Consider the following 27546-nt stretch of genomic DNA (forward strand, 5'->3'; position numbering starts at 1 on the left):
AATGGGGGAGATACAAATGAATATTTTGCATCAGTATTTACTGTGGAAAAGGACATGGAAGATATAGAATGTAGGGAAATAGATGGTAACATCTTGAAAAATGTCCATATTACAGAGGAGGAAGTGCTGGATGTTTTGAAACGTATAACAGTGGATAAATCGCCAGGACCTGATCAGGTGTACCCTAGAACTCTGTGGGAAGCTAGGGAAGTGATTTCTGGGCCTCTTACTGAGATATTTGTATCATCGATAGTCACAGGTGAGGTGCTGGAAGACTGGAGGTTGGCTAACGTAGTGCCACTGTTTAAGAAGCGTGCTAAGGACAAGCCAGGGAACTATAGACCAGTGAGACTGATGTCGGTGGTGGGCAAGTTGTTGGACGGAATCCTGAGGGACAGGCTGTACATGTATTTGGAAAGGCAAGGACTGATTAGGGATAGTCAACATTTTTTTGTGCGTGGGAAATCATGTCTTACAAACTTGATTGAATTTTTTTGAAGAAGTAATAAAGAAGATTGAGGACAGAGCGATCGACGTGATCTATATGGACTGCAGTAAGGCTTTTAACAAGGCTCCCCAAGTGAGACTGGTTAGCAAGGTTAGGTCTCAAGGAATACAGAGAACTAGCCATTTGGATACAGAACTGGCTCAAAGATAGAAGACAGAGGGTGGTGGTGGAGGGCTGTTTTTCAGACTGGAGGCCTGTGACCAGTGGAGTGCCGCAAGGACCTTTGCTGGGTCCTCTACTTTTGATCATATAGATAAATGGTTTGGATGTGAGCGTAAGAGATATAGGTAGTAAGTTTGCAAATGATACCAAAATTGGAGGTGGAGTGGACAGTGAAGAAGGTTACCTCAGATTACAAAGGGATCTTGATCAGATAGGCCAATGGCTTGAGAAATGGCAGATGGAGTTTAATTCAGATAAATGCAAGGTGCTGTATTTTGGGAAAGCAAATCTTAGCACGACTTATACACCTAACAGTAAGGTCCTCGGGAGTGTTGCTGAACAAAGAGACCTTGGAGTGCAGGTTCATAGCTCCTTGAACGTGGAGTCGCAGGTAGATAGGATAGTGAAGGCGGCATTTGGTATGCTTTCCTTTATTGGACAGAGTATTGAGTACAGGAGTTAGGAGGTTATATTGCGGCTGTACAGGACATTGGTTAGGCCACTGTTGGAATATTGTGTGCAATTCTGGTCTCTTTCCTATCAGAAAGATGTTGTGAAACTTGAAAGGGTTCAGAAAAGATTTACAAGAATGTTGCCAGGGTTGGAGGGTTTGAGCTACGGGGAGACACTGAACAGACTGGGACTGTTTTCCCTGAAGTGTCAAAGGCTGAGGGGTGATCTTTTGAGGTTTATAAAATCATGAGGGGCATGGATAGGGTAAATAGATAAAGTCTTTTCCTTGGGGTGGGAAACTAGAGGGCATAGGTTTAGGGTGAGAGGGGAAAGATATAAAAGAGATCTAAGGGGCAACGCTTTCACGCAGAGGGTGGTACATGTGTGGAATAAGCCGCCAGAGGAACTAGTGGGGGCTGGTACAATTGCAACATTTAAAAGGCATTTGGATGGGTATATGAATAGGATGGGCTTGGAGGGATATGGGCTGGGTGCTGGCAGGTGGGACTAGATTGGGTTGGGATATCTGGTCAGCAAGGACTGGTCAAACCGAAGTGTCTGTTTCCATGCTGTACATCTCTATGGCTCCCCAGAGCATTCTTTGGGTCTCTGGGTTAATAGTCTCGCAATAATACCACTAGTCCGTTGCCAGCAGATTATTGTCAGTGGATTTGCTATATTTTTGCTGTCGGGTCAGACATAGACTTCACTGCTTGGAAAAGCAAATAATAATCCCAAAGTCTCCTTCAAATTAAGGCAGAGTACTGCCTCTTACTAGCTTAATTTATTAGAAAGTATCTTTACAGCTCTTTCCAGCTTGTCATCATCTACCCCCAACTCATTGGTATCAATCACCATTTCAACCTGAATGTGCAGGAATACTCAGTACTGGATAAGAAGGAAAAGGCCAAAAGACGCAGATGCAGAACTAGGCTATTTGGCCCATCATATTTGCTCCATCATTCAATCTAGTACATTTCTTACATTTAATACATTTCTTACCCCTTTCTCCTACCTTCTCTCCATAACCTTTAATCCCCTTATAAATTAAGAATCTATCCATCTCTGTCTTAAAAACACTCAATGACTTGGCCTCCGCAGCCTTCTGCAGCAATGAGTTCCACAGATTCACCATTCTCTGCATGAAGAAGCTCCTCCTCATCTCAGTTCTAAGGGGTTATCCCTTCAGCTGGGGCTGTGCCCTTGGCTCCTACGGGATACAGATCCCAGATGGTTTTTCCCAACTAGTATCTCCTACTAGTGGAAACATCTTCTCTAGGTCCACTCTATCCAGACATCTTAGTATTCTGGAAGTTTCAACAGGATTCTTCCCTCATCCATCTAAAGTCGATCAAGTACAAATCTAGAGTCCTCAACTGCTTCTCAGATGATAAGATTTTCATTCACAGCATCATTCTTGTCAACCTCCTCTGCACATCCTTTCTTAGATATAGGCCCTGAAGTATTAGACAATAGACAATAGACAATAGATGCAGGAGTAGGCCATTCTGCCCTTCGAGCCTGCACCGCCATTCAATATGATCATGGCTGATCATTCCTAATCAGTATCCTGTTCCAGCCTTATCTCCATACCCCTTGACTCCACTATCTTTAAGAGCTCTATCCAATTCTTTCTTAAAAGAATCCAGAGACTGGGCCTCCACTGCCCTCTGTGGCAGAGCATTCCACACAGCCACCACTCTCTGGGTGAAGTAGTTTCTCCTCATCTCTGTCCTAAATGGTCTACCCCGTATTTTTAAATTGTGTCCTCTGGTTCGGCACTCCCCCATCAGCAGAAATATGTTCCCTCCTGCCAGAGTGTCCAGTCCTTTCATAATCCTATACGTTTCAATCAGATCCCCTCTCAGTCTTCTAAACTCAAGGGTATACAAGCCCAGTCGCTTCAGTCTTTCCGTGTAAGGCAATCCTGCCATTCCAGGAATTGACCTCGTGAACCTACGCTGCACTCCCTCAATAGCCAGAATGTCTTCCCTCAAATTTGGAGACCAGAACTGTACACAGTACTCCAGGTGTGGTCTCACCAGGGCCCTGTACAGCTGCAGAAGCACCTCTTTGCTTCTATACTCAATCCCTCTTGTTATGAAGGCCAGCATGCTATTAGCCTTCTTCACGACCTGCTGTACCTGCATGCTTGCCTTCATTGACTGGTGGACAAGAACACCCAGATCTCTCTGAACAGCCCCTTTACCTAATTTGATACCATTGAGGTAGTAATCTGCCTTCCTGTTCTTGCCACCAAAGTGGATAACCAGACATTTATCCACATTAAACTGCATCTGCCATGCATCTGCCCACTCACCTAACTTGTCCAGGTCACCCTGTAATCTCCTAACATCCTCATCACATTTCACCCTACCACCTAGCTTTGTGTCATCAGCAAATTTGCTAATGTTATTGCTGATACCATCTTCTATATCATTTACATATATTGTTCTCAATATTCTGAATGCAGCTTAAAAAATGTCCTTTCCTGAAGAAGGGTTTATGCCCGAAACGTCAATTCTCGTGCTCCTTTGATGCTGCCTGACCTGCTGCGCTTTTCCAGCAACACATTTTTAAGCTCTGATCTCCAGCATCTGCAGTCCTCACTTTCTCCTATATTCGGAATGTAGTCTGACCAGTCTCAGCAGCCCCTACTTTTGTATTAAGACCATAAGACATAGGAGTGGAAGTAAGGCCATTCGGCCCATCGAGTCCACTCTGCTATTCAATCATGGCTGATGGGCATTTCAACTCCACTTACCCACATTCTCCCCGTAGCCCTTAATTCCTCGAGACAACAAGAATCTATCAATCTCTGCCTTGAAGACATTTAGCGTCCCGGCCTCCACTGCACTCTGCGGCAATGAATTCCACAGGCCCACCACTCTCTAGCTGAAGAAATGTCTCCGCATTTCTGTTCTGAATTTACCCCCTCTAATTCTAAGGCTGTGTCCACGGGTCCTAGTCTCCTCACCTAACGGAAACAATTTCCTAGCATCCACCCTTTCCAAGCCATGTATTATCTTGTACGTCTCTATTAAGTCTCCCCTTAATCTTCTAAACTCCAATGAATACAATCCCAGGATCCTCAGCCGTTCCTCATATGTTAGACCAACCATTCCAGGGATCATCCGTGCGAATCTCCGCTGGACACGTTCCAGTGCCAGTATGTCCTTCCTGAGGTATGGGGACCAAAACTGACACAGTACTCCAAATGGGGCTGAACCAGAGCTTTATAAAGTATCAGTAGCACAACGGTGCTTTTATATTCCAACCTTCTTGAGATAAATGACAACATTGCATTCGCTTTCTTAATCACGGACTCAACCTGCATGTTTACCTTTAGAGAATCCTCGACTAGCACTCCCAGATCCCTTTGTACTTTGGCTTTACGAATTTTCTCACCGTTTAGAAAGTAGTCTGTGCTTTTATTCTTTTTGCCAAAGTGCAAGACCTCGCATTTGTTTACGTTGAATTCCATCAGCCATTTCCTGGACCACTCTCCCAAACTGTCTAGATCTTTCTGCAGCCTCCCCACTTCCTCAGTACTACCTGCCTGTCCACCTAACTTTGTATCATCTGCAAACTTCGCTAGAATGGCTCCAGTCCCTTCATCCAGATCATTAATATATAATGCAAACAGCTATGGCCCCAACACTGAACCCTGCGGGACACTGCTTGTCACTGGCTGCCATTCTGAAAAAGAACCTTTTATCCCAACTCTATGCCTTCTGTCAGACAGCCAATCCTCAATCCATCCCAGTAGCTCACCTCGAACACCATGGGCCCTCACCTTGCTCAGCAGCCTCCTGTGTGGCACCTTATCAAAGGCCTTTTGGAAGTCTAGATAGACCACATCCACCGGGTTTCCCTGGTCTAACCTACTTGTCACCTCTTCAAAGAATACCAACAGGTTTGTCAGGCATGACCTCCCCTTACTAAATCCATGTTGACTTGTTCTAATCAGACTGTGCTCTTCCAAGAATTTAGAAACCTCATCCTTAATGATGGATTCTAGAATTTTACCAACAACCGAGGTTAGGCTACTTGGCCTATAATTTTCCATCTTTTGTCTTGATCCTTTTTTGAACAGTGGGGTTACAACAGCGATCTTCCAATCATCCGGGACTTTCCGTGACTCCAGTGACTCTTGAAAGATCTCAACCAACGCCTCCGCTATTTCCTCAGCCACCTCTCTCAGAACTCTAGGATGCATCCCGTCGGGGCCAGGAGATTTATCAATTTTAAGACCTTTTAGCTTTTCTAGCACTATCTCTTTTGTAATGGCAACCATACTCAACTCAGCCCCCTGACTCCCTTTAATTGTTGGGATATTACTCATGTCTTCCACTGTGAAAACTGACGCAAAGTACTTGTTAAGTTCTCCTGCTATTTCCTTATCTCCCATCACTAGGCTTCCAGCATCAGTTTGAAGTGGCCCAATGTCTACTTTTGCCTGTTGTTTGTTTCTTATGTATTGAAAGAAACTTTTACTATCATTTCTAATATTACTGGCTAGCCTACCTTCATATTTGATCCTCTCCTTTCTTATTACTCTCTTTGTTATCCTCTGTTTGTTTTTGTAGCCTTCCCAATCTTACTGCTCTTGGCCACTTTATAGGATCTCTCTTTTTCTTTAATACATTTCCTGACTTCCTTTGTCAGCCATGGCTGTCTAATTCCTCCCTGGATAATCTTTCTTTTCTTGGGGATGAACCTCTGTACAGTGTCCTCAATTATACCCACAAACTCCTGCAATTTTTGCTCTGTCTTCCCCGCGAGCCTCTGCTTCCAGTCTATTTTTGTCAGTTCCTCTCTCATGCCCTCATAATTACCTTTATTTAAATGTAACACCATTACATCAGATTTTGCCTTCTCTCTTTCAAACTCCAGACTGAACTCTACCATATTATGATCGCTGCTTCCCAAGGGTTCCCTTACTTTAAGATCTTTTATAAAGTCTGGTTCATTACAAAGCACTAGGTCCAGAATAGCCTGCTCCCTTGTGGGCTCCATGACAAGCTGTTCCAAAAAGCCATCCTGTTAGCATTCCAAGAATTCCCTTTCTTTGGATCCACTGGCAACATTATTTACCCAGTCCACCTGCATATTGACGTCTCTAATGATCACCGTGACCTTGCCTGACATGCCTTCTCTATTTCCCGGTACACGTTGCGTCCCTGGTCCTGACCACTGTTAGGAGGTCTGTACACAACTCCAGTTATGGTTTTTTGCCTTTGTGGTTCCTCAATTCCACCCACACAGACTCCACATCATCTGACGCTATGTCATTCATTTAATTTTGTTCTTAACTAACAAGGCAATCCCATTCCCTCTGCCGACCTCCCTGTCTTTTCGATAAGTTGAAAATCCTTGGAGGTTTAACTGCTAGTCCTGACCCCCCCTGTAACCAAGTCTCTGTGCTGCCTACCACATCATAATCATTCACTATGATCTGTGCCATTAGTTCATCTGCTTTGTTATGAATGCTACGAGCATTCAGGTAAAGTGCCTTAATGCTAACTTTCTTATCATTAGAGATATTGGAAGTCATATGATGTCCTAGGTTATCCTTGCTTTTTTCTGCATTCCCAGTCTGCCTCAGTTTTAAATCCCTCTCGAAATGAATGTCAACATTGTGTTTTCTTTTATTCATTCATGCCATGAAGGCATTGCTTTATTGGCCATCACTACTTGCCCAGAAGGCAGTTTAAGAGTCAGTCATATTACTGTGGATCTGGTGTTACATATAGGTCAGACCAGGTGAGGACGGCACTTTCCTTCCCTAAAGGACATTAGTGAAGCCGTGGGTTTTTTCCAACATTCAACAATGGATTCGTCTTCATTAGATTTAAATTTCGCACTGTTTTCAAGATTTCAAATTCCTCCATTTGTTGAGGCAGGATTTGAACCCAGATCCCTAGAGTATTACCTGGGTCTCTGGGTTAATAATCTAGCGATAATACCATTAGGCCATTGCCTCCCCCACATTTCCCTTCCTACTCTCAATTGAACCTGTGTGTTAATTTTAGGACTCTGAACTAGGATTCCCAAGTCTCTTTGTGCTTCACATTTCCAAACCCTTTCCCTATTTAGAAAATAGTCTATACCTCTATTCTTCCAACCAAAGTGCATAGTCTCACACATGCCCACATTATATTCAATCTGCCACTACTTCACCCACTCACCCAGCCTGTCCAAGTTCTCCTGCAGCCTCCCTGCTACCTCAACACGACCTGTCCCTTCACCTATCGGTGTGACATCTGCAAATTTAGCAACAATACCCTTGGTTCTTTTGTTCTGATTGTTAATGTATAATGTGAATAGTTGTGGTCCCAACACTGTCCCCTGCGGAACTCCAGTTCTGTCATCTTCCACCATGAAGACTGATGCAAAGTATCTAGTCAGTTCCTCTGTCATTCCTTTGTTCCCAATTACTACTTCTCCGGCCTAATTTTCAAATGGTCCAATGTCCACTCTTGTCTCTATATATATCTGAAGAAATTTTGCAATCTTCTTTTCCATTACTAGGTATAGAGAAGCTTTTAACAGGCAGAAAGGGAGCAAATCAATGGAACCACAAGAGGAGTAGAATATCGAACATTACATCGCAGTACAGGCCCTTTTGCCCTCGATGTTGCGTCGACCTGTGGAACCAATCTGAAGCCCATCTAACTTACACTATTCCATTTTCATCCATATGTTTATCCAATGACCATTTAAATGCCTTTAAAGTTGGCAAGCCTACTACAGTTGCAGGCAGGGCATTCCATGACCCTATTGCTCTCTGAGTAAAGAAACTCCCTCTGACATCTGTCCTATATCTATCACCCTTCAATTTAAAGCTATGTCCCTTCATGCTCGCCATCATTATCTGAGGGAAAAGGCTCTCACTGTCCAACCTATCTAACCCTCTGATTGTCTTGGATGTCTCAAGTAAGTCACCTCTCAACCTTAGAATGTAGAAAAGTACAGCACAGAACAGGCCCTTTGGCCCACGATGTTGTGCCGAGATGTAATCCTAATGAAAATATAGTAACAACCTACACACCCCTCAACTCACTGCTATCCATGTGCATGTCCAGCAGTCGCTTAAATGTCCCCAATGACTTTGCTTCCACCACCACCGCTGGCAATGCATTCACAACTCTCTGTGTAAAAAAAAAACCAACCTCTGATGTCTCCTTTATACCTTCCTCCTAATATCTTCAAACTATGACTTCTCGTACCAGTCAATTCTGCCCTGGGGAAAAGTCTCTGGCTATTGACTCTATCTATTCCTCTCATTATTTTGTACACCTCTATCAGGTCTCCTCTCTTCCTCCTTCTCTCCAGAGAGAAAAGTCCAAGCATATTCAACCTTTCTTCATATGGCAGGCCCTCCAGTCCAAGCAGCATCCTGGTAAACCTTTGCACCCTCTCCAAATTCTCTGTATCTTTCCTATGGTAGGTTGGCCAGAACCGTACACAATATTCCAACAGTGGCCTAACCAATGTCCTGTACAGCTGCAACATGACCTCCCAACCCCTGCACTCAATACTCTGACCAATAAAGGAGCGCATACCAAACGCCGCCTTCACTATCCAATCGACCTGCGACTCTACTTTCAAGGAGCTATGAACCTGCACTCCAGGGCCTCTTTGTTCAGCAACACTCCCTAGGACCTTATAAGTCGTGCTAAGATTTGCTTTCACAAAATGCAGCACCTCTCATTTATCTGAATTAAACTCCATCTAGCACTTCTCAGCCCATCTGGTCCAGATCCTGTTGTAATCTGAGGTAACCCTCTTCATGTCCACTACACCTCCAATTTTGGTGTCATCTGCCACTCTGCGATTAGACATGAGTTAGGAAGCATGGACTGGGAGCAATTGTTCCATGGTAAAGGCAGTATAGGCATGTAGAGACTGTTTAAGGAACAGTTGTTGAGTGATGAATAAATATGTCCCTCTGAGACAGGCAAGAAGGGGTAAGATAAAGGAACCTTGGATGACGAGAGCGGTGGAGTTTCTCATCAAAAGGAAGAAGGTAGCTTACATAAGGTGGAGGAAGCTAGGGTCAAACTCAGCTCTAGAGAATTACAGGCAGGCGAGGAAGGAGCTCAAAAATGGTCTGAGGAGAGCCAGGAGGGGGCACGAGAAAGGCTTGGCAGAACGGATTAGGGAGAACACAAAGGCATTTTACACTTGGGTGAGGAATAAGAGAATGATCAAAGAAAGAGTAGGGCCGATCAGGGATTGCATAGGGAATTTGTGTGTGGAGTCTGAGGAGGCAGGGGAAGCCCTAAATGAGTTTATTGCTTCTCTCTTTACGAAAGAAACAAACTTTGTAGTGAATGAAACCTTTGAAGAGCAGGTGTGCATGCTGGAATGGATAGAGATAGAGGAAGCTGATGTGCTGAAAATTTTGTCAAACATTAAGATTGACAAGTTGCCAGGCCCGGACCAGATTTGTCCTCGGCTGCTTTGGGAAACGAGAAATGCAATTGCTTCACCACTTGCGAAGATCTTTTCATCCTCGCTCTCCACTGGAGTTGTACCTGAGGACTGGAGAGAGGCAAATGTAATTCCGCTCTTAAAGAAAGGAAATAGGGAAATCCCCAGCAATTACAGACCAGTCAGTCTCACGCCTGTCGTCTGCAAGGTGTTAGGAAGGATTCTGAGGGATAGGATTTATGACCATCTGGAAGAGCATGGCTTGATTAAATGCAGTTAACATGGCTTTGTGAGGGGCAGGTTATGCCTCACAAACCTTATCGAGTTCTTTGAGGATGTGACTAGAAAAGTTGATGAGGGTCGAGCTGTGAATATGGTGGAAATGGACTTCGGCAAGGCATTTGATAAGGGTCCCCATGGTAGGCTCATTTAGGTCAGGAGGAATGGGATACAGGGGAACTTAGCTGTCTGGATACAGAATTGGCTGGCCAACAGAAGAAGCGAGTGGTAGTAGAAGGAAAATATTCTGCCTGGAAGTCTGTGGTGAGTGGTATTCCACAGGGCTCTGTCCTTGGGCCTCTATTGTTTGTAATTTTTATTAATGACTTGGATGAGGGGATTGAAGGATGGGTCAGCAAGTTTGCAGACGACACAAAGGTTGGAGGTGTCGTTGACAGCATAGAGGGCTGTTGTAGGCTGCAGCGGGACATTGACAAGATGCAGAGATGGGCTGAGAGGTGGCAGATGGAGTTCAACCTGGATAAATGCGAGGTAATGCATTTTGGAAGGTCGAATTTGAAAGCGGAGGACAGGATTAAGGATAGGATTCATGGCAGTGTGGAGGAACAGAGGGATCTTGGGGTGCAGGTACATAGATCCCTTAAAATGGCCACCCAAGTGGACAAGGTTGTTAAGAAAGCATATGGTGTTTTGGCTTTCATTAACAGGGAGATTGAGTTTAAGAGTCGTGAGATCTTGTTGTAGCTCTATAAAACTTTGGTTAGGCCGCACTTGGAATACTGTGTCCAGTTCTGGTCGCCCTATTGTAGGAAAGATGTGGATGCTTTGGGGAGGGTTCAGAGGAGGTTTACCAGGATGCTGCCTGGACTGGAGGGCTTATCTTATAGAAGAGAGGCTGACTGAGCTCGGACTTTTTTCATTGGAGAAAAGGAGGAGGAGAGGGGACCTAATTGAGGTATACAAGATAATGAGAGGCATGGATAGAGTCGATAGCCAGAGACTATTTCCCAGGGCAGAAATGACTAACACGAGGGGTCATAGTTTTAAGCTGGTTGGAGGAAAGTATAGAGGGGATGTCAGAGGCGGGTTCTTTACACAGAGAGTTGAGAGAGCATGGAATGCGTTGCCAGCAGCAGTTGTGGAAGCAAGGTCATTGGGGACATTTAAGAGACTGCTGGACATACATATGGTCACAGAAATTTGAGGGTGCATACATGAGGATCAGTGGTCAGCACAACATCGTGGGCTGAAGGGCCTGTTCTGTGCTGTACTGTTCTATGTTCTATGTATAACTGAACTCCAGGATGAAGATTTCCCATCAACCATCACCCTCTGTCCTCTTTCAGCTAGCCAATTTCTGGTCCAAACAGCTAATTTACCCTCAATCCCATGCTTCCGTATTTTGTGCAGTAGCCTACCTTGGGGAACCTTGTCAAACGCCTTAAGAGAAAGTGAGGACTGTAGATGCTGGAGATCAGAGTTGAAAGTGTTGTGCTGGAAAAACACAGCCAGTCAGGTAGCATCCGAGGAGCAGGAGAATCGACGATTCCTGATGAAGGGCTGATGCCCAAAATGTCAATTCTGGTCCTGGTATGCTGCTTGACAGGCTGTGTTTTTTCAGCACCACACACCCGACTGAATTCCATATCCACCATGTCAACCGTATAGAAAGTGTCGGGGTCCTCAAGAACACAATTAGCAAAGAAGAGGCATGGAAAAATGGCAGTGTGCAATATTAGCTTAGAGGTGAGAATCAGAGGATGATGACAGAAGGTCGTTTGTGTGACGGGTATGCAGGTGTCCAATGGCATTCCAGAAGCATCACTACTAGGTCCGTTATTGTTCATGATATATATAAAAGATATTGAAGAAAATATAAGGGGAATTGGGGGATGATAAGAAATTTGTGGATGACACAAAGATTGGCTGGATGTTTGACAGGAAGAAGGAGGTCTTAGAATATAAGTGGATTGACCAGATGGGCAGATTAGTGGCAGATGAAGTTTAACATTGATAGGTGTGAGTTTGAAGGAAAACCTTTTTCACTCAGAGGGTAGTGGGGCCCTGGAATGTGGAGACTGGTAAAGTAGTTGAGGCGAGGTAACCTCATCCTTGGGTGAGTGCGTTGATTTGATTTATTATTGTCACATGTACCAAGATACACAAAACAATTCACTGTGCTATCCAGACAAATCATTCCTTACAGAAGTACATCACGGTAATAGAACAGAATATAATGTCACAGCTACAGAGAAGTGCAGAGAAAGATCAAATCCAGCATGAGAGATCTATTCATAAGTTTGATAAAATTGGGGACGAAGCTGTTGATGCATCTGTTGGTACGTTTTCAAACTTTTCTATCTTCTGTCCAATGGAAGAGTGTATACGCAGGGTGGGAAGGGGTCTTCGATTATATTGCCTGCTTTCTTGAGGCAGTGAGAAGAATAGGTGGAGTCAGTGGTGGACATGACTGTGTTCACAACTCTCCATAATTTTTTGTGGTCTAGGGCAGAGCAATTGGCATACTGAGTTGTGATGCACCCGGATGGGATGTTTTCTGTGGTGCATCTATAAAAATTGGTAAGAGTCATTGTGGACTTATCCTTCTCAGGATGTAGAGACATTGGTGTGCTTTATTGACTGTAGCATCAATGTGGGTGCACAAGGATAGATTGTTGGTGATATTTACATCTAGGAACTTGACGCTCTCGACCATCTCTACCTCAGCACCACTGATACAGACAGGGCTGTGTCCTCCATTTGGCTTCCTGAAGTTGATGACCAGCTCCTTTTTTTTGCTGACATTGAGGGAGAGGTTGTTGTTTTACACTATGCCACTAAGTTCTCTCTACCCTATACTCTTTCTGATGGTATCATCAGCAAATTTGTAAATCAAGTTAGAGTTGAATTTGGCCATAGAGTCGTGAGTGTATAAGGAGAATAATAGGGGGCTGAGTATGCTGTCTTGCAGGCCACCTGTATTGAGGATTATCATGAAGGAGGTGTTGTTGTTTATCCTTACTGATTGCGATCTGTGGATCAGGAAGTCAAGGATCCAGTTGCAGAGTGGGGAGCAGAGTTGACTTAAAATGTCATGATATTCAAGAATATGAGCCTAGTGCTGAAAAGTGGGATTAGGGTTGCTTTAGGATAACATTGTCAGTGCAGACTTGAAGGGTTGAAGGGAACTTTCTGTACTTTTCTTGTTTTATAAGACTCGAGCGTCTTCAGCTGCTTTATCAATGACGTTCCATCCATCATAAGATCAGGATTAGGAATGTTTGCTGAGAGTTGCATAATGTTTGACACCATTCACACCTAATCGGATGTGACTAAATTCAACATGATCTGGATAATACCTAGGTGAGGGTTGACAAGTAATATTCACATAGCACAAAAGTGCCAAGATTTGAACATCTCCAATGAAAGAAAATCTGATCTAAAATCAAATCCTTGAAATTTAATGGCACTAACATCATTAAATGTGCCATTAACTACATCCTGGGCATTACTGAATAATCGAGGTGGCATGGTAGCTCAGTGGTTATCACTTCTCCCAGCACCAGGGACCTGGATTCAGTTACACCCTTAGGTGACTGTGTTGAATTTGCACATTCTCTCCTTGTATACGTGGGTTTCCTCCTACAGTCCAAAGGTTGCAGGTTAGATGGATTAGCAATGGGGAATGCAGGGATAAGGTAGAGGGCAGGTCTGGGTGGGCTACTTTTTGGAGGGTTGGTGTGGACTTGATGGGCCGAATGCCTGTTTCCACACTGTAGCAATTCTATAAAACCACTTCCTATAAATTCACTATTGTCCTCTTTGGAAGGAAATCTGCAGACTTAACCTGGTTTGGCTTACAAGTGACTCTGACTCACAGTAAAGTAGTTTACTCTTTTTTTTTGTGCAGCTGTGATGGGCAATAAATGCTGGCCTAGCCAGTAATGTCCTTATTCCATAGATGAATATAATATTAAAAGAAATTGAATTGGATTCGCATGTAAATACAGTGACAGCAAAAGCAGGTCAGAGGCCTGAAATCCTGCAGCAAGTAACTCACCTCCAGACTCCTTAAACCCTGTCCACCATCTACAAGGCACAAGTCAGGGGTGTGATGTGATACTCCCCACTTACATGGGTGGGTGCAGCTCCAACAACACTCAAGAAGCTTGACACCATCCGAGGCAAAGCAGCTCGCTGGATTAGCGCCACATCTACAAACATCCACTCTCTCTATCACTGATGTGGAGGTGCCGATGTTCAACTGGTTTGGACAAAGTCAGAAGTCACCCAACACCAGGTTAAAGTGCAACAGGTTTATTTGAAATCACAAGGTTTCTGAGTGCTGCTCCTTCGACCTGACAAAGGAGCAGCACTCCAAAAGCTTGTGATTTCAAGTAAACCTGTTGCACTATAACCTGGCGTTGTGTGATTTCTGATACCCTCTACCACTAATGCTTGGTAGCAGCAGTGTGTATTATCTCCAAGATGAACTGTGGAAATTCATCAAAGATCTGTGGACAGCATCTTTCAAACCCATGATCACTACGATCTAGAAGGTAAGGGCAGCAGAAACATGGGAACACTGACACATGCAAGGTGCCCTCAAAACCACTCAGCATCCAGACTTGCAAAGAAACCACCGTTCCTTCTGTGTCGCTGGGTCGGGATCCTGGAACTCCCTCCCAAAGAGCATTGTGGGTATCCTAACACTGTAAGGACAGCAGTGGTTCAAGAAGGCAGCTGACAAGCACCTTCTCACTGGCCATCACAGGGATGGACAATGCTGGCCCAGCTAGTGATGAGCACATGCCATGAGTGAATTTCAAACATTCGTTGGACAATAAATGCTGGCCCAACCAGCGATGCCCACATCCCACAACTGAATAAAAAAAGGACTGAAATTCGTTTTCAAAGGTTCATCTTGTAAAGGTAGCTATTCTCATTTCCTACATGCAACACTTTCATTGCTGCATGTTTATCTGCCCATTCTCTACATTTCACTTGTGAACCTTTCAAATGTTCTTGTGCTGTAGATAAATTTAAATGGACTTAACACAGTAGATTAATTTGGATAATCCCTGAAAGCAAATAGTTAGAAATCTAATCCATTATCCTAGTCCTGTGGACATTTGTGACATTTTGCCTTACTCATGCGTTGGAAGGTCTGATGGGATCTCTCTAAAGCTCCCTGTGTTTAAGGATGGTAAGCAATTGACATAAATTGTTTTGTACCAAATTGCTCATGATTTCCTTGAAAACTTTAGACCTAAACTCAGAACCCAGATCAGACTACTTCTCAATTGGAAGTTCAGAATGCATTAAAAAAAATTCCACCATAACTCCAGCTGTAATGGTCCTTTAAAGGAACAGCTTCTGGGAATTGGATTGTCATTTACATAATTGTAAGGATACACTGATGTCCTACTTCCATTTTTGGCAATGGTCATACACAATCCACTGACACTCACTAAATGGTTCTTCAGAACTGGTATAGGTATCAAAGCTGCAGGTCTAAATGCATGTTGAAATTTTCCAACCACCTGACATATATAACACGTTATACAGAACCTCTGTTTCTATATCCTTATGTAAGATCTGGGAGCACTCAAAACAATACTTTTCACTGTATCTCGGTATATGACCATAAATCAAATCAAGACTGTAATATCCAACAGCAGGTTACTCCCAAACCTCGTGCACATCAAAGTGTCTCCAGAATGAAACAGGATCTGAGCGAGAGCAGATTGAAGACAAAGGTGTATTTGTGATGCACTGGAATCTGTTCCTCTTTGCATGGGGTGAGGATGCTTTTTCTTTAATTACCTTGTACATGGGATATAGTGGCACAGGCAAAGCAGCGCTTATCGTCCATTCTTAATTACCCCTTGACCTGAGTGGCTTGCCACTGGCCAGTTAAGAGTTTACCACATTGCCACACCAGATAACTCTTGCAGATTTCACTCCCTTCAATGGACCTTAGTGAACCACATGGGTATTTACAGTCATCAACATGAATGTGATTAGACTAGCTTTTAATTCCATTTTTTATTGAATTCAAATTTCACCATTTGTCATGGTGGGACTCAAACTCATGTCCCCATATTCTGGATTAGTGGTGCTGGACGAGCACAGCAGTTCAGGCAGCATCCAAGGAGCAGCTGTTAACCTGGGATTCTGGATTAGTAGTTGAATGACTTCATCACCACGCCATCACCTCCCACTTGGAGGCATTTATCATATGTTTTATAACATATTTAATTTTAGCATCAAAATACATTTGTACAAATTCATTGTACAAGTCAACACAGAGTGCCAAATGTTCTCAACTGGTTCATTCTTGCAAAATTGAGAACATTGTGTCCAGCATCGGACATATTAAATCATGCAGACCCCTGTGACAAGAAGCTCACCAGAACCCAATTATGAGATTGTCAGGCGGGCTTACCTGAAGCTACTGTATTCACACACAGGACCCTGTCTTTTTGCGGTTAAAGTAATCTCTGCCCACTCAGCACCTTCATTGAGAAAGAGTTATGGAGATTGCCAATTTTTGTTGCATTCGCCATGGCATCACCCTGAACAGTTAGAATGTACCTGCCTGCTCTAAGCTTAATCACCTATGATTGACAGTTAACAGATCCCTGCTGTAACTCTAGGGCAACTTCAGTCCAACCATTATAACCCTCTCCTCATGCTGTATAAATTGATGTTCCTTTTCAAAGTTTGTTTTCTTGCATCCGAGTCCTAATGAGTGCAAGATCGAATATTTTTATGTTCATTGCGGGATGTAGGGAATGTTGACAAGACCCGTTCCTAACTGTCCCTGAGAAGGTGGTGGTGAACTGAAATCTAACCACTACAATGTGTGTGCACCAGATACACCCACAATGCTAAAATGGAGAGAGTTTGGGGATTTTATTCCAGCAACAACGAAGAAACGGTGATGTATTTCCATGTCAGAATGGTGAGTGACTACGAGGAGCACTTGCAGGTGGTGCCTGTATATCTGCAGTGTTTGTCTTTCCAGATGGCTGTAGTCATGGGTTAGGAAGGTGCTACATAAGGAATCTTGGTGAATTTCTACAGTCCCTCTCGTAGATGCGTCTCAGTGATTGAGTATTAAGATAGTGAATCTGGTACCATAAGACATAGGAGCGGAAGTAAGGCCATTCGGCCCATCAAGTCCACTCTGCCATTCAATCATGGCTAATGGGCATTTCAACTCCACTTACCCGCATTCTCCCCGTAGCCCTTAATTCCTTGTGACATCAAGAATTTATCAATCTCTGCCTTGAAGACATTTAGTGTCCCAGCCTCCACTGCACTCTGCAGCAATGAATTCCACAGGCCCACCACTCTCTGGCTGAAGAAATGTCTCCGCATTTCTGTTCTGAATTTACCCCCTCTAATTCTAAGGCTGTGTCCACGGGTCCTAGTCTCCTCACCTAACGGAAACAATTTCCTAGCGTCCACCCTCTCCAAGCCATGTATTATCTTGTAAGTTTCTATTAAATCTCCCCTTAATCTTCTAAACTCCAATGAATACAATCCCAGGATCCTCAGCCATTCCTCATATGTTAGACCTTCCAGTCAAGCAGCTACTTTGTATTGGGTGGTGTCTAGCTTTTTGACTGTTGTTGGAGCTGCACACATCTAGGCAACTGAAGAATATTCCATCACACTCCTGATATGTGCCTTGTATATTGCAAACAGGCTTTTGGTGAGTCAGGAGGTGAGTTACTTACTGCAGAATTCCCAGACGCTGAACTGCTCTTGTATCCAGTATTAGTATTGGCTAGTCCAGTTCATTTTCTGGACAATGCTAGTTTCCATTGATAGTGGGTGATTCAGCGATGATTATACCACTGGATATCAAAAAGATGTGGTTAGATTCTGTCTTGTTGGACGTGGTCAATACATAGGACAAATGTTGCCTACTGTTGATCTATCCAAGCCGGGACAATGCCCAGGTCTTGCTGCATTTGGACACGGACAGCTTCAGTATTTGAGGAGTCCTGAATGGTGCTGAAATTTTGCATTCATCAGTGACCATCCCCATTTCTAATTTTATGATGGAGGGAATGTCTTTGCTGAAGATAATTGGGTCGAGTTCACTACCATGAGGAATTCCTGCAGAGATGTGTAGGAGCTGAGATGACTGACCTACGGCAAACAAAACCATTTTCCTCCTTGCCAGGTATGACTCAAGTCAGTGGAAAGTTTCTCAAATTCCCATTGAAACCAGTTATGCCAGGGCTCCTTGTTGCCACACTCAATCAAATTGTGCCTTGATGTTAAGGATAGTTTTGGAGCGAGTTTGAGGGCATCAGTGTATGATTGGGCAGATGTTTTGATGCAGTAGTGAAGTCAGGTCTTAGTTTGGGGTGAGGGAGTGATTTCGGGAAGGGTTTGGGGGGTGAGTGTGTTTTTAATTCACCATGGGATGTGGGTGTGGCTGAATGGACCAGCATTTATTACCCATCTCTATTTTTCCTTGAGAAAGTGGGGGTGAGCTACCTGTAGATAGATCCGCAATGCCATTAAGAATGGAATTTCAGGATTTTGACCCAGCGACACTGAAGGAACAGCAATATACAGAACAAGAGTCTAGATTAGACAAGTGCTGGAAAAGCACAGCAGGTCAGGTCGCAGCTGAGGAGCAGGAAAATCAACGTTTCGGGCAAAAGCCCTTGCAGAACAACCTCGGTTATCCGAACGTCAGTTATCCGAATGTTGGATTATCTGAAACCAGCTCCCGTAAAAACATTATCCAATATCTGAACAAAAACTCCCTGCCCATCTCGTTCGGATAATCAAGGTTGTTCTGTATTTCCAAGTCAAGATGGTGAGTGGCTTTGAAGGAAACTTGCAAGTGGTAGTGTTCCTATGTATCTGCTGCCCTTGTCCTGCTGGGGGTGGCAGTATTCTTGGGTTTAGAAGATGCTGCCTAATGTGTACTGATAAATCTTTGCAGTGCATCTTGTAGATAGTACAGACTGTTGCTACTGAGTGTTTGTGGACATGATGCCAATCAAGTGTGCTGGTTTGGCCTGGATGGTGTCAACCTTCTTGAGTGTTGTTGGGGCCGCACTCATCCTAACAAGTGAGGAGTATTCCATCGCACTCTTGACGTGTGTCTTGTAGATAGTGGACAGGTTTTGAGAAGTCAAAATGTGAGTTACTTGCTGCAGGATTCCTAGCCTCTGTTCTGCTGTTATAGCTACTGTATTTGTATGACTGGTCTAATTCAGTTTCTGGTTAAAGGTAACCCCCAGGATATGGATAATGGGGTTTATTATGATGGTAATGCTGTTGAATGACATGGATTAGGTTGTCTCTTTGGTGATGGTGGTTGCCTGGCATTTGTGTTGCTTGAATATTACTTGTCACTTTTCAGCCTGAGCTTGAATATTGAACATTGTGTAGTCATCAGTGTATATCCCCACTTCTGATCTTATGATTGATGAAGGCCATTGACAAAGCAGCTGAAGATGGTTGGGCCTACGACACTGTCCTGAGGAACTTCTACAGAGATAGCCTGGAGCTGAGATGACTGACCTCCAACAACCACAACCATCTTTCTATGTGCTGGGTATGATTCCAATCGCTGGAGAGATTAAACGCTGATCAGTTTATTCTGCAGTTTTGCTGAGGCCCCTTGATGCCACACTTGGTTGAATGCAGCATTGATATCAAGGACTGTCACTCTCCCCTCCCCTCTGGAATTCAGCTCTTTTGTCCATGTTTGAACCAAGGCTGTAATGAGATCAGGAGCTGAGTGGCCCTGGTGGAACCCAAACTGGGCATCAATGAGCAAGCTATTGCTGAGTAGATGAGGCTTAATAGCAATGTTGATGACACCTTCCATCACTTTACTGATGATCAAGAGCAGGCTGATGGGACGGTAACTGGTGGTTGGTTTTAATCCGTTTTTTGTGTATAAGACATACCTGGACAATTTTCCACATATCAGGTAGATGCCACTGTTGTAACTGTACTTGAGCAGCTTGGTTAGGGGAGCATCAAGTTCTTAGGCACAAGTCTTCAGTATGTGATGAAGCTGATCCTTTAACAAGGTTATGGTGTCCTTGGCTCTTTTTTTCAGAGAGGTCATACATGACACAGACTCCGAAAAGTCTGGAAGTGAAGGGTTTTAGGGCCAATTTGATAATAGCTAACAGAGGCTGCCTCAGACACAAGGCTGTCAAGTTAAAAAAAACACTTGGACAAGAAAGGGGAGTGGCCAGTTCTCCATACTCAGCTTTGATCTGGTTTGATTGGGTTTTTAGCAGTAGTGTGGAAAAAAGCTGATGGACCTAAAGAAGCAGGTTCAGGCTGGTATTCTTTCTCTGACCTCAATCCTGTAAGAAGCTGTGTTTGATTTTACCTTTTGTGCCAAAGGGTGTTTATGGGGATTGTTGCAAGTATTTAGAACAGCGTCATTTTAGGTTGGGATGATCTGTTGGTTTTTCGAATAGGTTAAGATATTCGGTACTCTGTTTTCTGGTGTTTCTGTTTTATTCAGTAATATTGTCAATAAGTTCTTTTTGTTTAAAACTAAGTGGTTTGACCAGCTAATTCTCTTGTGGAATATACACTTTACACCTGCTTAAAACAATTAGAAAAGTTAGGATCTGGGCTACTTTCTTGAAACATTTTGAGAGGTCTGGCCTGGTCCATAACAAGTACCATTGCTGGAATGCTTTCAGGGTCCATGGCCCTTGTAGTATCTGATGCCTTCAGCTGTTTCTTGATACCACATGGAGTGATCAGTTTGGATAAAGACTGGTATCTGTAATGCTGGGGACAACTGGAGGAGGCCGAGATGAATCCTCCAATCAGCACTTTTAGCTGAAGATTGCTGTGAATGCAATTTTTTTTTTGCCCTGATGTGTCAGGCTCTTCCATTATTGTGGATGGGGATATTTGTAGAGCTTCCTCTTCCAAAGAATTGTTTAATCAATCACCACAATTGAACTGCAGAGCTTAGATCTGATCTGTTAGTTGTGATCACTTAACTCTGTTGAAGGAAGGGAGTTTGGTGTGGTGAGGTCAGGAAAGGGTTGAAGTTCATGTTTTGGGGGGATCAGGTTGGGAATTTTAGTGAAGTGAAGTCAGAGTGACGTTTTCAGGAGTGAGGTGGGAACGAAATTGGGAAAAGGGGTTTGAAGTCATGAAGGAGAAGTGTAGACAAAGGTCAGGGAGGAAACAGAAACTAGCAAAAGAGGGACTCATTCTGCTGCTTCTGTGTTCTTGACTGAAGCACTGAGTATGAGAATTTCTGTCATAGGTCGATGTCAGGACAACCGCTCTGGCTTTGGCAATCACCGACTCTGAGTTGTCAGATGAAGAGGCTTCCATTCTGGAAAGTGGAGGATTCTCAATGTCCCGGGGAGCAACACCACAACTAACAGATGTATCAGAAGGTAATTCAAGCTTCTGCAATGTGTTTGTATTTTCACAGAATCCCTTACTACAGAAGGAGGCTGTTCAGCCCATTGTGCCTCTGCTGTGAAAAATTAGTCGCAGTCATCATATTCCCTTGTTCCTTCCATTGGTGATGTAAATGTCCTCCCTTTCATATCTATCCTGTCACTACAAAGAGTTACCGTTTCACATCTTTCAAAATATTTCTCATTTCACCCCACATTCTTGGGAGGGAAATGTTCTTCAGGCTATTGTGAAGAGCAAGGGGTAAAGGTCTTTATTTTTTCATTCATTCACGGGATGAGGTCGTCGCTAGCTACTCAGCATTTATTGCCCATACCTAATTGCCCAGAGGGCAGTTAAGAGTCAACCACATTGCTGTGGGTCTGGAGTCACATATAGGCCAGGCCAGGTAAGGATGGCAGTTTCCTTCCCTAAATGGCATTAGTGACCCAGATGGGTTTTTCCAACAGTCCGACAATGGATTCATGGTCACCATTAGACTCTGAATTCCAGATATTTTATTAAATTCAAATTCCACCACCTGCCATGTCAGGATTCAAACCCAGATTGCCATAATGTTTTCTGGGTCTCTGGATTAACAGTCCAGCGATAATACCACTCGGCCATTGCCTCTCCTAATCTATTGGTTGGCTCCTTCAGAAAGCCAGCACACAGATGAATGACCTTGTGTGCAGTAAGATTCTGTCATTACCCTCCTTTGATTTCAGATCTGGACCAGCAGAGCCTGCATAGTGAGCCAGAAGAAGCTTTTGCGAAAGACCTACCGGAGTTTCCCTCGGTGGAGGACTTATCTGGTGATGGAACTCCCTCTCAGATCTCGACAGGGTTAACACCAGAGACCTGTAGCTCTCAGGACTCTCAATTCTTCGTTCAGACACTGAGCTCCCCTCTGCACTTTGTAAATACACATTTCAATGGGAATGGGGCAACAGTGAACATGCCAAAGACTGGCCAAGCCTCTGCTCTAAGCTTGACTCTAGAGGCCTTCAGTGAGGAGATTGTAACCTCAGCAATTACCACAGTGGTTCAGAATACACTGAGCGCCCTGCTTTCTAACCCGCTTACAGGAGACCAGTCTGAGAGCTCAGAATTTCTTTCTACTGAATCACAGCAGGACCTCTCCCAGGCAGGATTGATGGAATTGAACCTGACAGAGGTAGAATCTCATGACGAAGTGGATGATTTTGAGGTGCTGGACCAGGGGGAGTTGGATCAGCTGGACACAGAGCTTGGGCTAAATGAGCAGCTCCAGCAGGTGCAAAAAGGACAGAGTATGTCACAAGTTACAGAAGCTGAGCTACTAAGGCAGAGTTAGTGGCAGCAGCTAGCCTGTAGATTACTGGGTTAGTTAGAAAGGCCTCATATATCCCTCATTGTGTGGCATTGCACTTCCCCTGAATTCATACCTAGACCCTCAATGTGTGTGGTACTGCCATCTACCGAGCCCTTTTCCTTAGTGCACAGTGCTATTGCATCTCAGTCCCTCGTCCAAAGAGCCTGTTCAATGGGTATGCAATCCCACAGAAGCCAGTCTTCATTACATGAGCAACAATGTTAACATAGTACTAAGCACATTAAAATTATTCACTAGGCTATCTTCACTTGATTATTGCTTTGTCGGATGTGGTACTGAACACCACACAATCTGAAAGACCCAGGATGCATCTCCAGCCTGTGCTGAATGAACCGATCTGACTCAATGTGGCGCTAATCCATATGCACACATGTTTGCTGATCCCACCTTGTGTGGCATTGGGAGATCTAACTGATCTCAACTGCCCTGGTTAAGAAGGTGATGATACCTTTGCAATGTACAAAGAGTGCAAAAGAATGACTTGCATCCTTATATAACATTTTTGGTCTCAAGATGTCCAAAGAATATTTACAGGCAATGAAGCACTTCTGAAAGGTAGTCATTGTTGTAATATAGGAAATATGGGAACCAATTCATAAAGAAGATCCTACAGCAGGAATATGCTAATGTCCACTGTTGTGTTTTCGTGAAGTTGGTCAAGGGTTGAGTATTGGAAGACCTTGCCTACTTTAAAGAAGATCTTCCACATCTAGTTGTGAGAGCAGTTCTGAAAGACAGCACCTCTAACAATGCAGCTCTTCCATTGTAGGTGCCAAGGTGCAATTGCTTGCAGATGTTTTCAAGATATTGAGAAATCTGAGATTTCATGACCAAAATTATGCAGAAAGTACTTCACCAATGATCTGTAAAGGTGTATCATGACTTTCTTATTCATTTATTCAGCACTTGTGCTTACAAAGCTGCATCTCCAATACACTTACTTCAACATCCTTATTAACTTATCCTGTCACTTTTAAAGATTTGCGAGTATTTTTCCCAGGTCTCGTTTGGCTTAGACCTTATCAAAATGGGGCCATTCAGACTTTACTACATTTCCAAGTTTCCAAACTTCACACTCATTGTATTAAACTGTGTATGCCATGTGTCAGCCCATTTCACCATTCCGCACGTCTTTCTGAAATCTCTTGTCCCGCTCACTATTTACTACATTGCAAACTTTTATGTTATCTGCAAACTAAAACTGCACATCCTACATGCAAATCCAGACCATTCATGTTTGATATTCTGATATCAATTATGAAAAGTAATGTAAGTCCAATTCTCATTCTTAAACTCCCCTTGATCAGAGACCAATGATTCACATTCTCTGGAGTAGCAGGTAAGGGATGCTGTAACTGAAACAAAGAAATGGGGACATGCAATAGAGTCTTTTTGTTCAAATGGGGAGAGGAATGAACAGAATTTACAGTTTAGGTAGTTTAGTGCCAGTGGCAAAGCGGTTAAAGAAAATAATCTGGAAAAATATTGATTAGTAAATAAGAAGTTCCTAATATTGTTGAAGATGGTGTTGAATGAGCTTTTAACAGAAGTAGCAGAGTGGTTGATGATTAGTAGAGAAGTTGAAATTTAAATATATGGATTTAAAAATGCAAAGAGACTGATACCAGGAAGCAGTTTTGGAGCAGGGCTTGAGCGGGTTGTATCTGCAAAACAGGCTCAAGATGAATTGATAGAGGCTGCTTTTCAGGTAGGGACTCCACCAGAAAAGCTCATGGCTGACTTACAGTTTAGCACATGTTCTACCTTGCCTGCCTCTGTTAAAGCCTATGTTTTTCACCAAATGTTTGGTCATGGGAACTCATAGTTCCTTATGTGGCTCTGTCTGTCTGTCTTTGTTTCATGATGCTACAGGAAACACCTTGGGACAGTTCATCAGTTAAAGGTGTTATGTAAATATAAGTTGTAGTTGTCAAGTTCACAGGAGTTTGCAAAAGATGGCTGTGTGATCAGTGTCAGTGATGGCGATCTGAGTCTTACGATTCCGGAGATGAGTTTTACAAGTGAACAATTAACTTCTCCTCCAGGTTGCAAAAGCACTTGAATGTGGAAAAGGCAACAGCTAAAACTAGGGCCTATATTTTAAAAAAATTTTTTAGGGTGGCACAGTGGTTAGCACTGCTGCCTCATAATGCCAGAGACCCGGGTTCAATTCCCGCCTCAGGGGACTGTCTGTGTAGAGTTTGCACATTCTCCCCGTGTCTGCGTGGGTTTCCTCCGGGTGCTCCGGTTTCCTCCCACAGTCCAAAGATGTGCAGGTCAGGTGAATTGGCCATGCTAAATTGCCCGTAGTGTTAGGTAAGGGGTAGATGTAGGGGTATGGGTGGGTTGCGCTTCGGTGGGGCAGTGTGGACTTATTGGGCCAAAGGGCCTGTTTCCACACTGTAAAGTAATCTAATCTAATCAACCTGTTCAGAGATTTTATTACACACCTCTGGAGCAGGTGGGACTTGAACTCAGGCTTCTATAGTACAGGGTATGGACATTACCACAAGAGGGCCCCAGCTAAGACTGTGATATGCCCAGCTACTGATTAAAATAATAATCACAGTCCAATTGGAAGATTGGAGCCATTAATGTAATCAATGTTTAAGAGCAATAAAGACAAAATACTGTGGATGCTAGAAAATTGAAACAAACATAAAGAGTGCTGGAGAAACTCACCAGGTCTGACAGCATCTGTGGAGAGAGAAACCGAGTTTACATTTCAAGTCCAGTATGATTCTTCAGAATTGACACTTAAGAGCAAATTTGTTGCTGGCCTTCATCAAACAAAGAACTGGCTGTATTCAATCCCTGTTCCAGATTTTTAACCTTTGAACTTGTTCACTGCCCTAGGAAGAGTACAAAAGCCATGGAGGTGATACAGCACCTTTATAGCCTGAGACCTGGTTGGTTCTAAGCTGGACAATCATGTTCAGTTCTAAACTCTGTCCATGAAGGAGGATGTTAGAATCTTGAAGATGCTGCAGAGGAGAATAATCAGAATGGAACCAGGGATGAACAACATCAATGAATGTAGAGAGTCTGGCATTGTTTCCTTAGAGCAGGAAAGATCAGAGGGGGTGGGCTAATTGGGCTTAATAGCTTTCAGGTGTCCTGTTCTAGGGTCGTTAGAGTGCACTGTCCCTATTGAACACTGAGGAAATAAAATATGGGGAGCCAAGAAATGACAGAGTGGCAGCAATGGTTTGCATCAGGTCTTCATAGTTGATGACTATGACTAATATCCAAATTTACTAAATATTCAAGGGGCAAAAGGAGGAGAGGAGAGTAAATTAATACAATAATTATCACTAGAGAAAAAAAGTCCTAGGGAAACTAAAGGAGTTTGTTAAGTCCCCTGGACTTGATAGGATGCAACTGAGGCTATTAAAGGAAGTAGCCTGGCCTGTCCTGAGCAAGGATCATTCACTGTGTCAGTTCAAAACTTGCCATTTGACAGTACGACTTGTCACAGAGAGCTTTTGATGACTTCCCATTGTTTCTCATGCTTTGATCCAAAAGACATCTGGTGGTAGATATTAAAATGTGAAAATGGGAGACAGAGTAATCAAGGGCAAGAGGCAAGTGGGCTACATACAAAGAAAAGTTAAGGTGATTAAAATTGGCAAAAAGGCAAGCCTCAATGCTCTAGACATTAGTGTATAAAGCATTCAGAACAATATAGACAAACTGATAAACAAAATTGACCTCGAATTCTAGATTGTCTTATAAGGGGAAATCAGTCTCTTCATGGATACTTTCTCAATCCCCTTTAGCATCTTAATTATCTCAATTAGACCACCTCTCATTCTTCTAAACTTCAGGGAATATTAGCTTGAACTGCTCAATCTCTCTTCCTAAGACAACTTCCCCCCGCCGCCCAATCTCTGGAATCAGTCTAGTAAACCTCCTCTGAACTGCCTCCAGTGAAACTATATCCCTTGTCAAGTAAGGACACCATACACAATACTCCAGGTATCCATGTAGATGTGCAGTTCTTTTTCAGCACTTTGACAGGATCTGGTTTCGGAGAGATTCAGTGTGATGCACTATGTGCAGCTGTAGTCTTTTAACTTTGTAAAACCTCTGTGGAGGATCTGAACTGGGTGCAGAAGGATGGAGCTTGGGTGACATAACTAGCAAAGATGAACTTGTGAGACATAACTGTTGGCAAGTCATTTGTGTATATATTAAACAGCCTTGCCTTACTAGGCTTGTGGTGCAACAGTAGCACATTTATGTGTAGGGCAGAAGTTTGCATCTTAAAATGATGACACTCATGCCAATTTATTACATCTCAAGATCAGTGTAGTTTTGTGGTGTGTAAGTCAGGAATGTGATGGAAAACTTTGGGTGGGCTCCAACAACACTCAAGAAGCTTGACACTCTCCATTGGCATCACATCCACCACCCTCAGCATTCACTTCCTTCACCATTGATTCACAGTGGCAGTAATGTGTACCATCTACAAAATACAGTACAGTAATTGATCAAGCTTCTTGTAACAGCACCTTCAAACTGTTGACCTTTATCACCGAGACAGACAGTGACAGCAGATTTGGTGGAAGACCACATCACTTGTAAATCCCCTTCAAGTCACTCTTGATGCTGAATTGAAAATATACCACCATTTAGCATGCTCAATTCGCCTAGCCTGCACATTTTTGGACTGTGGGAGGAAACCCACACAGACACAGGGAGAATGTGCAAACTCCACACAGACAGTTGCCTGAGGCGGGAATTGAACCCAGGTCTCTGGTACTATGAGGCAGCAGTGCTAACCACTGTGCCACCATAGGTATAAATCATGGGATTGGTTTAATTAGTCCTGATGAAAGGTTCTGACCTGAAACATCGATTCCCCTTCTCCTTTGGTGCTGCTGACCTGCTGTGCTTCTTCCAGCTGCGCTGTTTATCTATTCTGACTCTCCAG

The 27546-nt window shown here is 43.5% G+C and overlaps 1 protein-coding gene across 1 annotated transcript in view; it reads left to right on the forward strand.

Moving 5' to 3' along the window:
* retreg2 (reticulophagy regulator family member 2) overlaps positions 1–26843 on the forward strand; it is an 89148-nt gene extending 62305 nt beyond the window's left edge. The window contains exons 8-9 of the mRNA XM_072580069.1: positions 21096–21231; positions 21964–26843. Coding sequence (XP_072436170.1) covers positions 21096–21231; positions 21964–22571 — 744 coding nt within the window. The 3' untranslated portion in view covers positions 22572–26843. The remainder of the gene's footprint in view (positions 1–21095; positions 21232–21963) is intronic.
* Positions 26844–27546: the final 703 nt, after the last annotated feature.

The sequence above is a fragment of the Chiloscyllium punctatum genome, chromosome 10 (assembly GCF_047496795.1).
Source record: "Chiloscyllium punctatum isolate Juve2018m chromosome 10, sChiPun1.3, whole genome shotgun sequence".
Taxonomy (NCBI): Eukaryota; Metazoa; Chordata; class Chondrichthyes; order Orectolobiformes; family Hemiscylliidae; genus Chiloscyllium; species Chiloscyllium punctatum.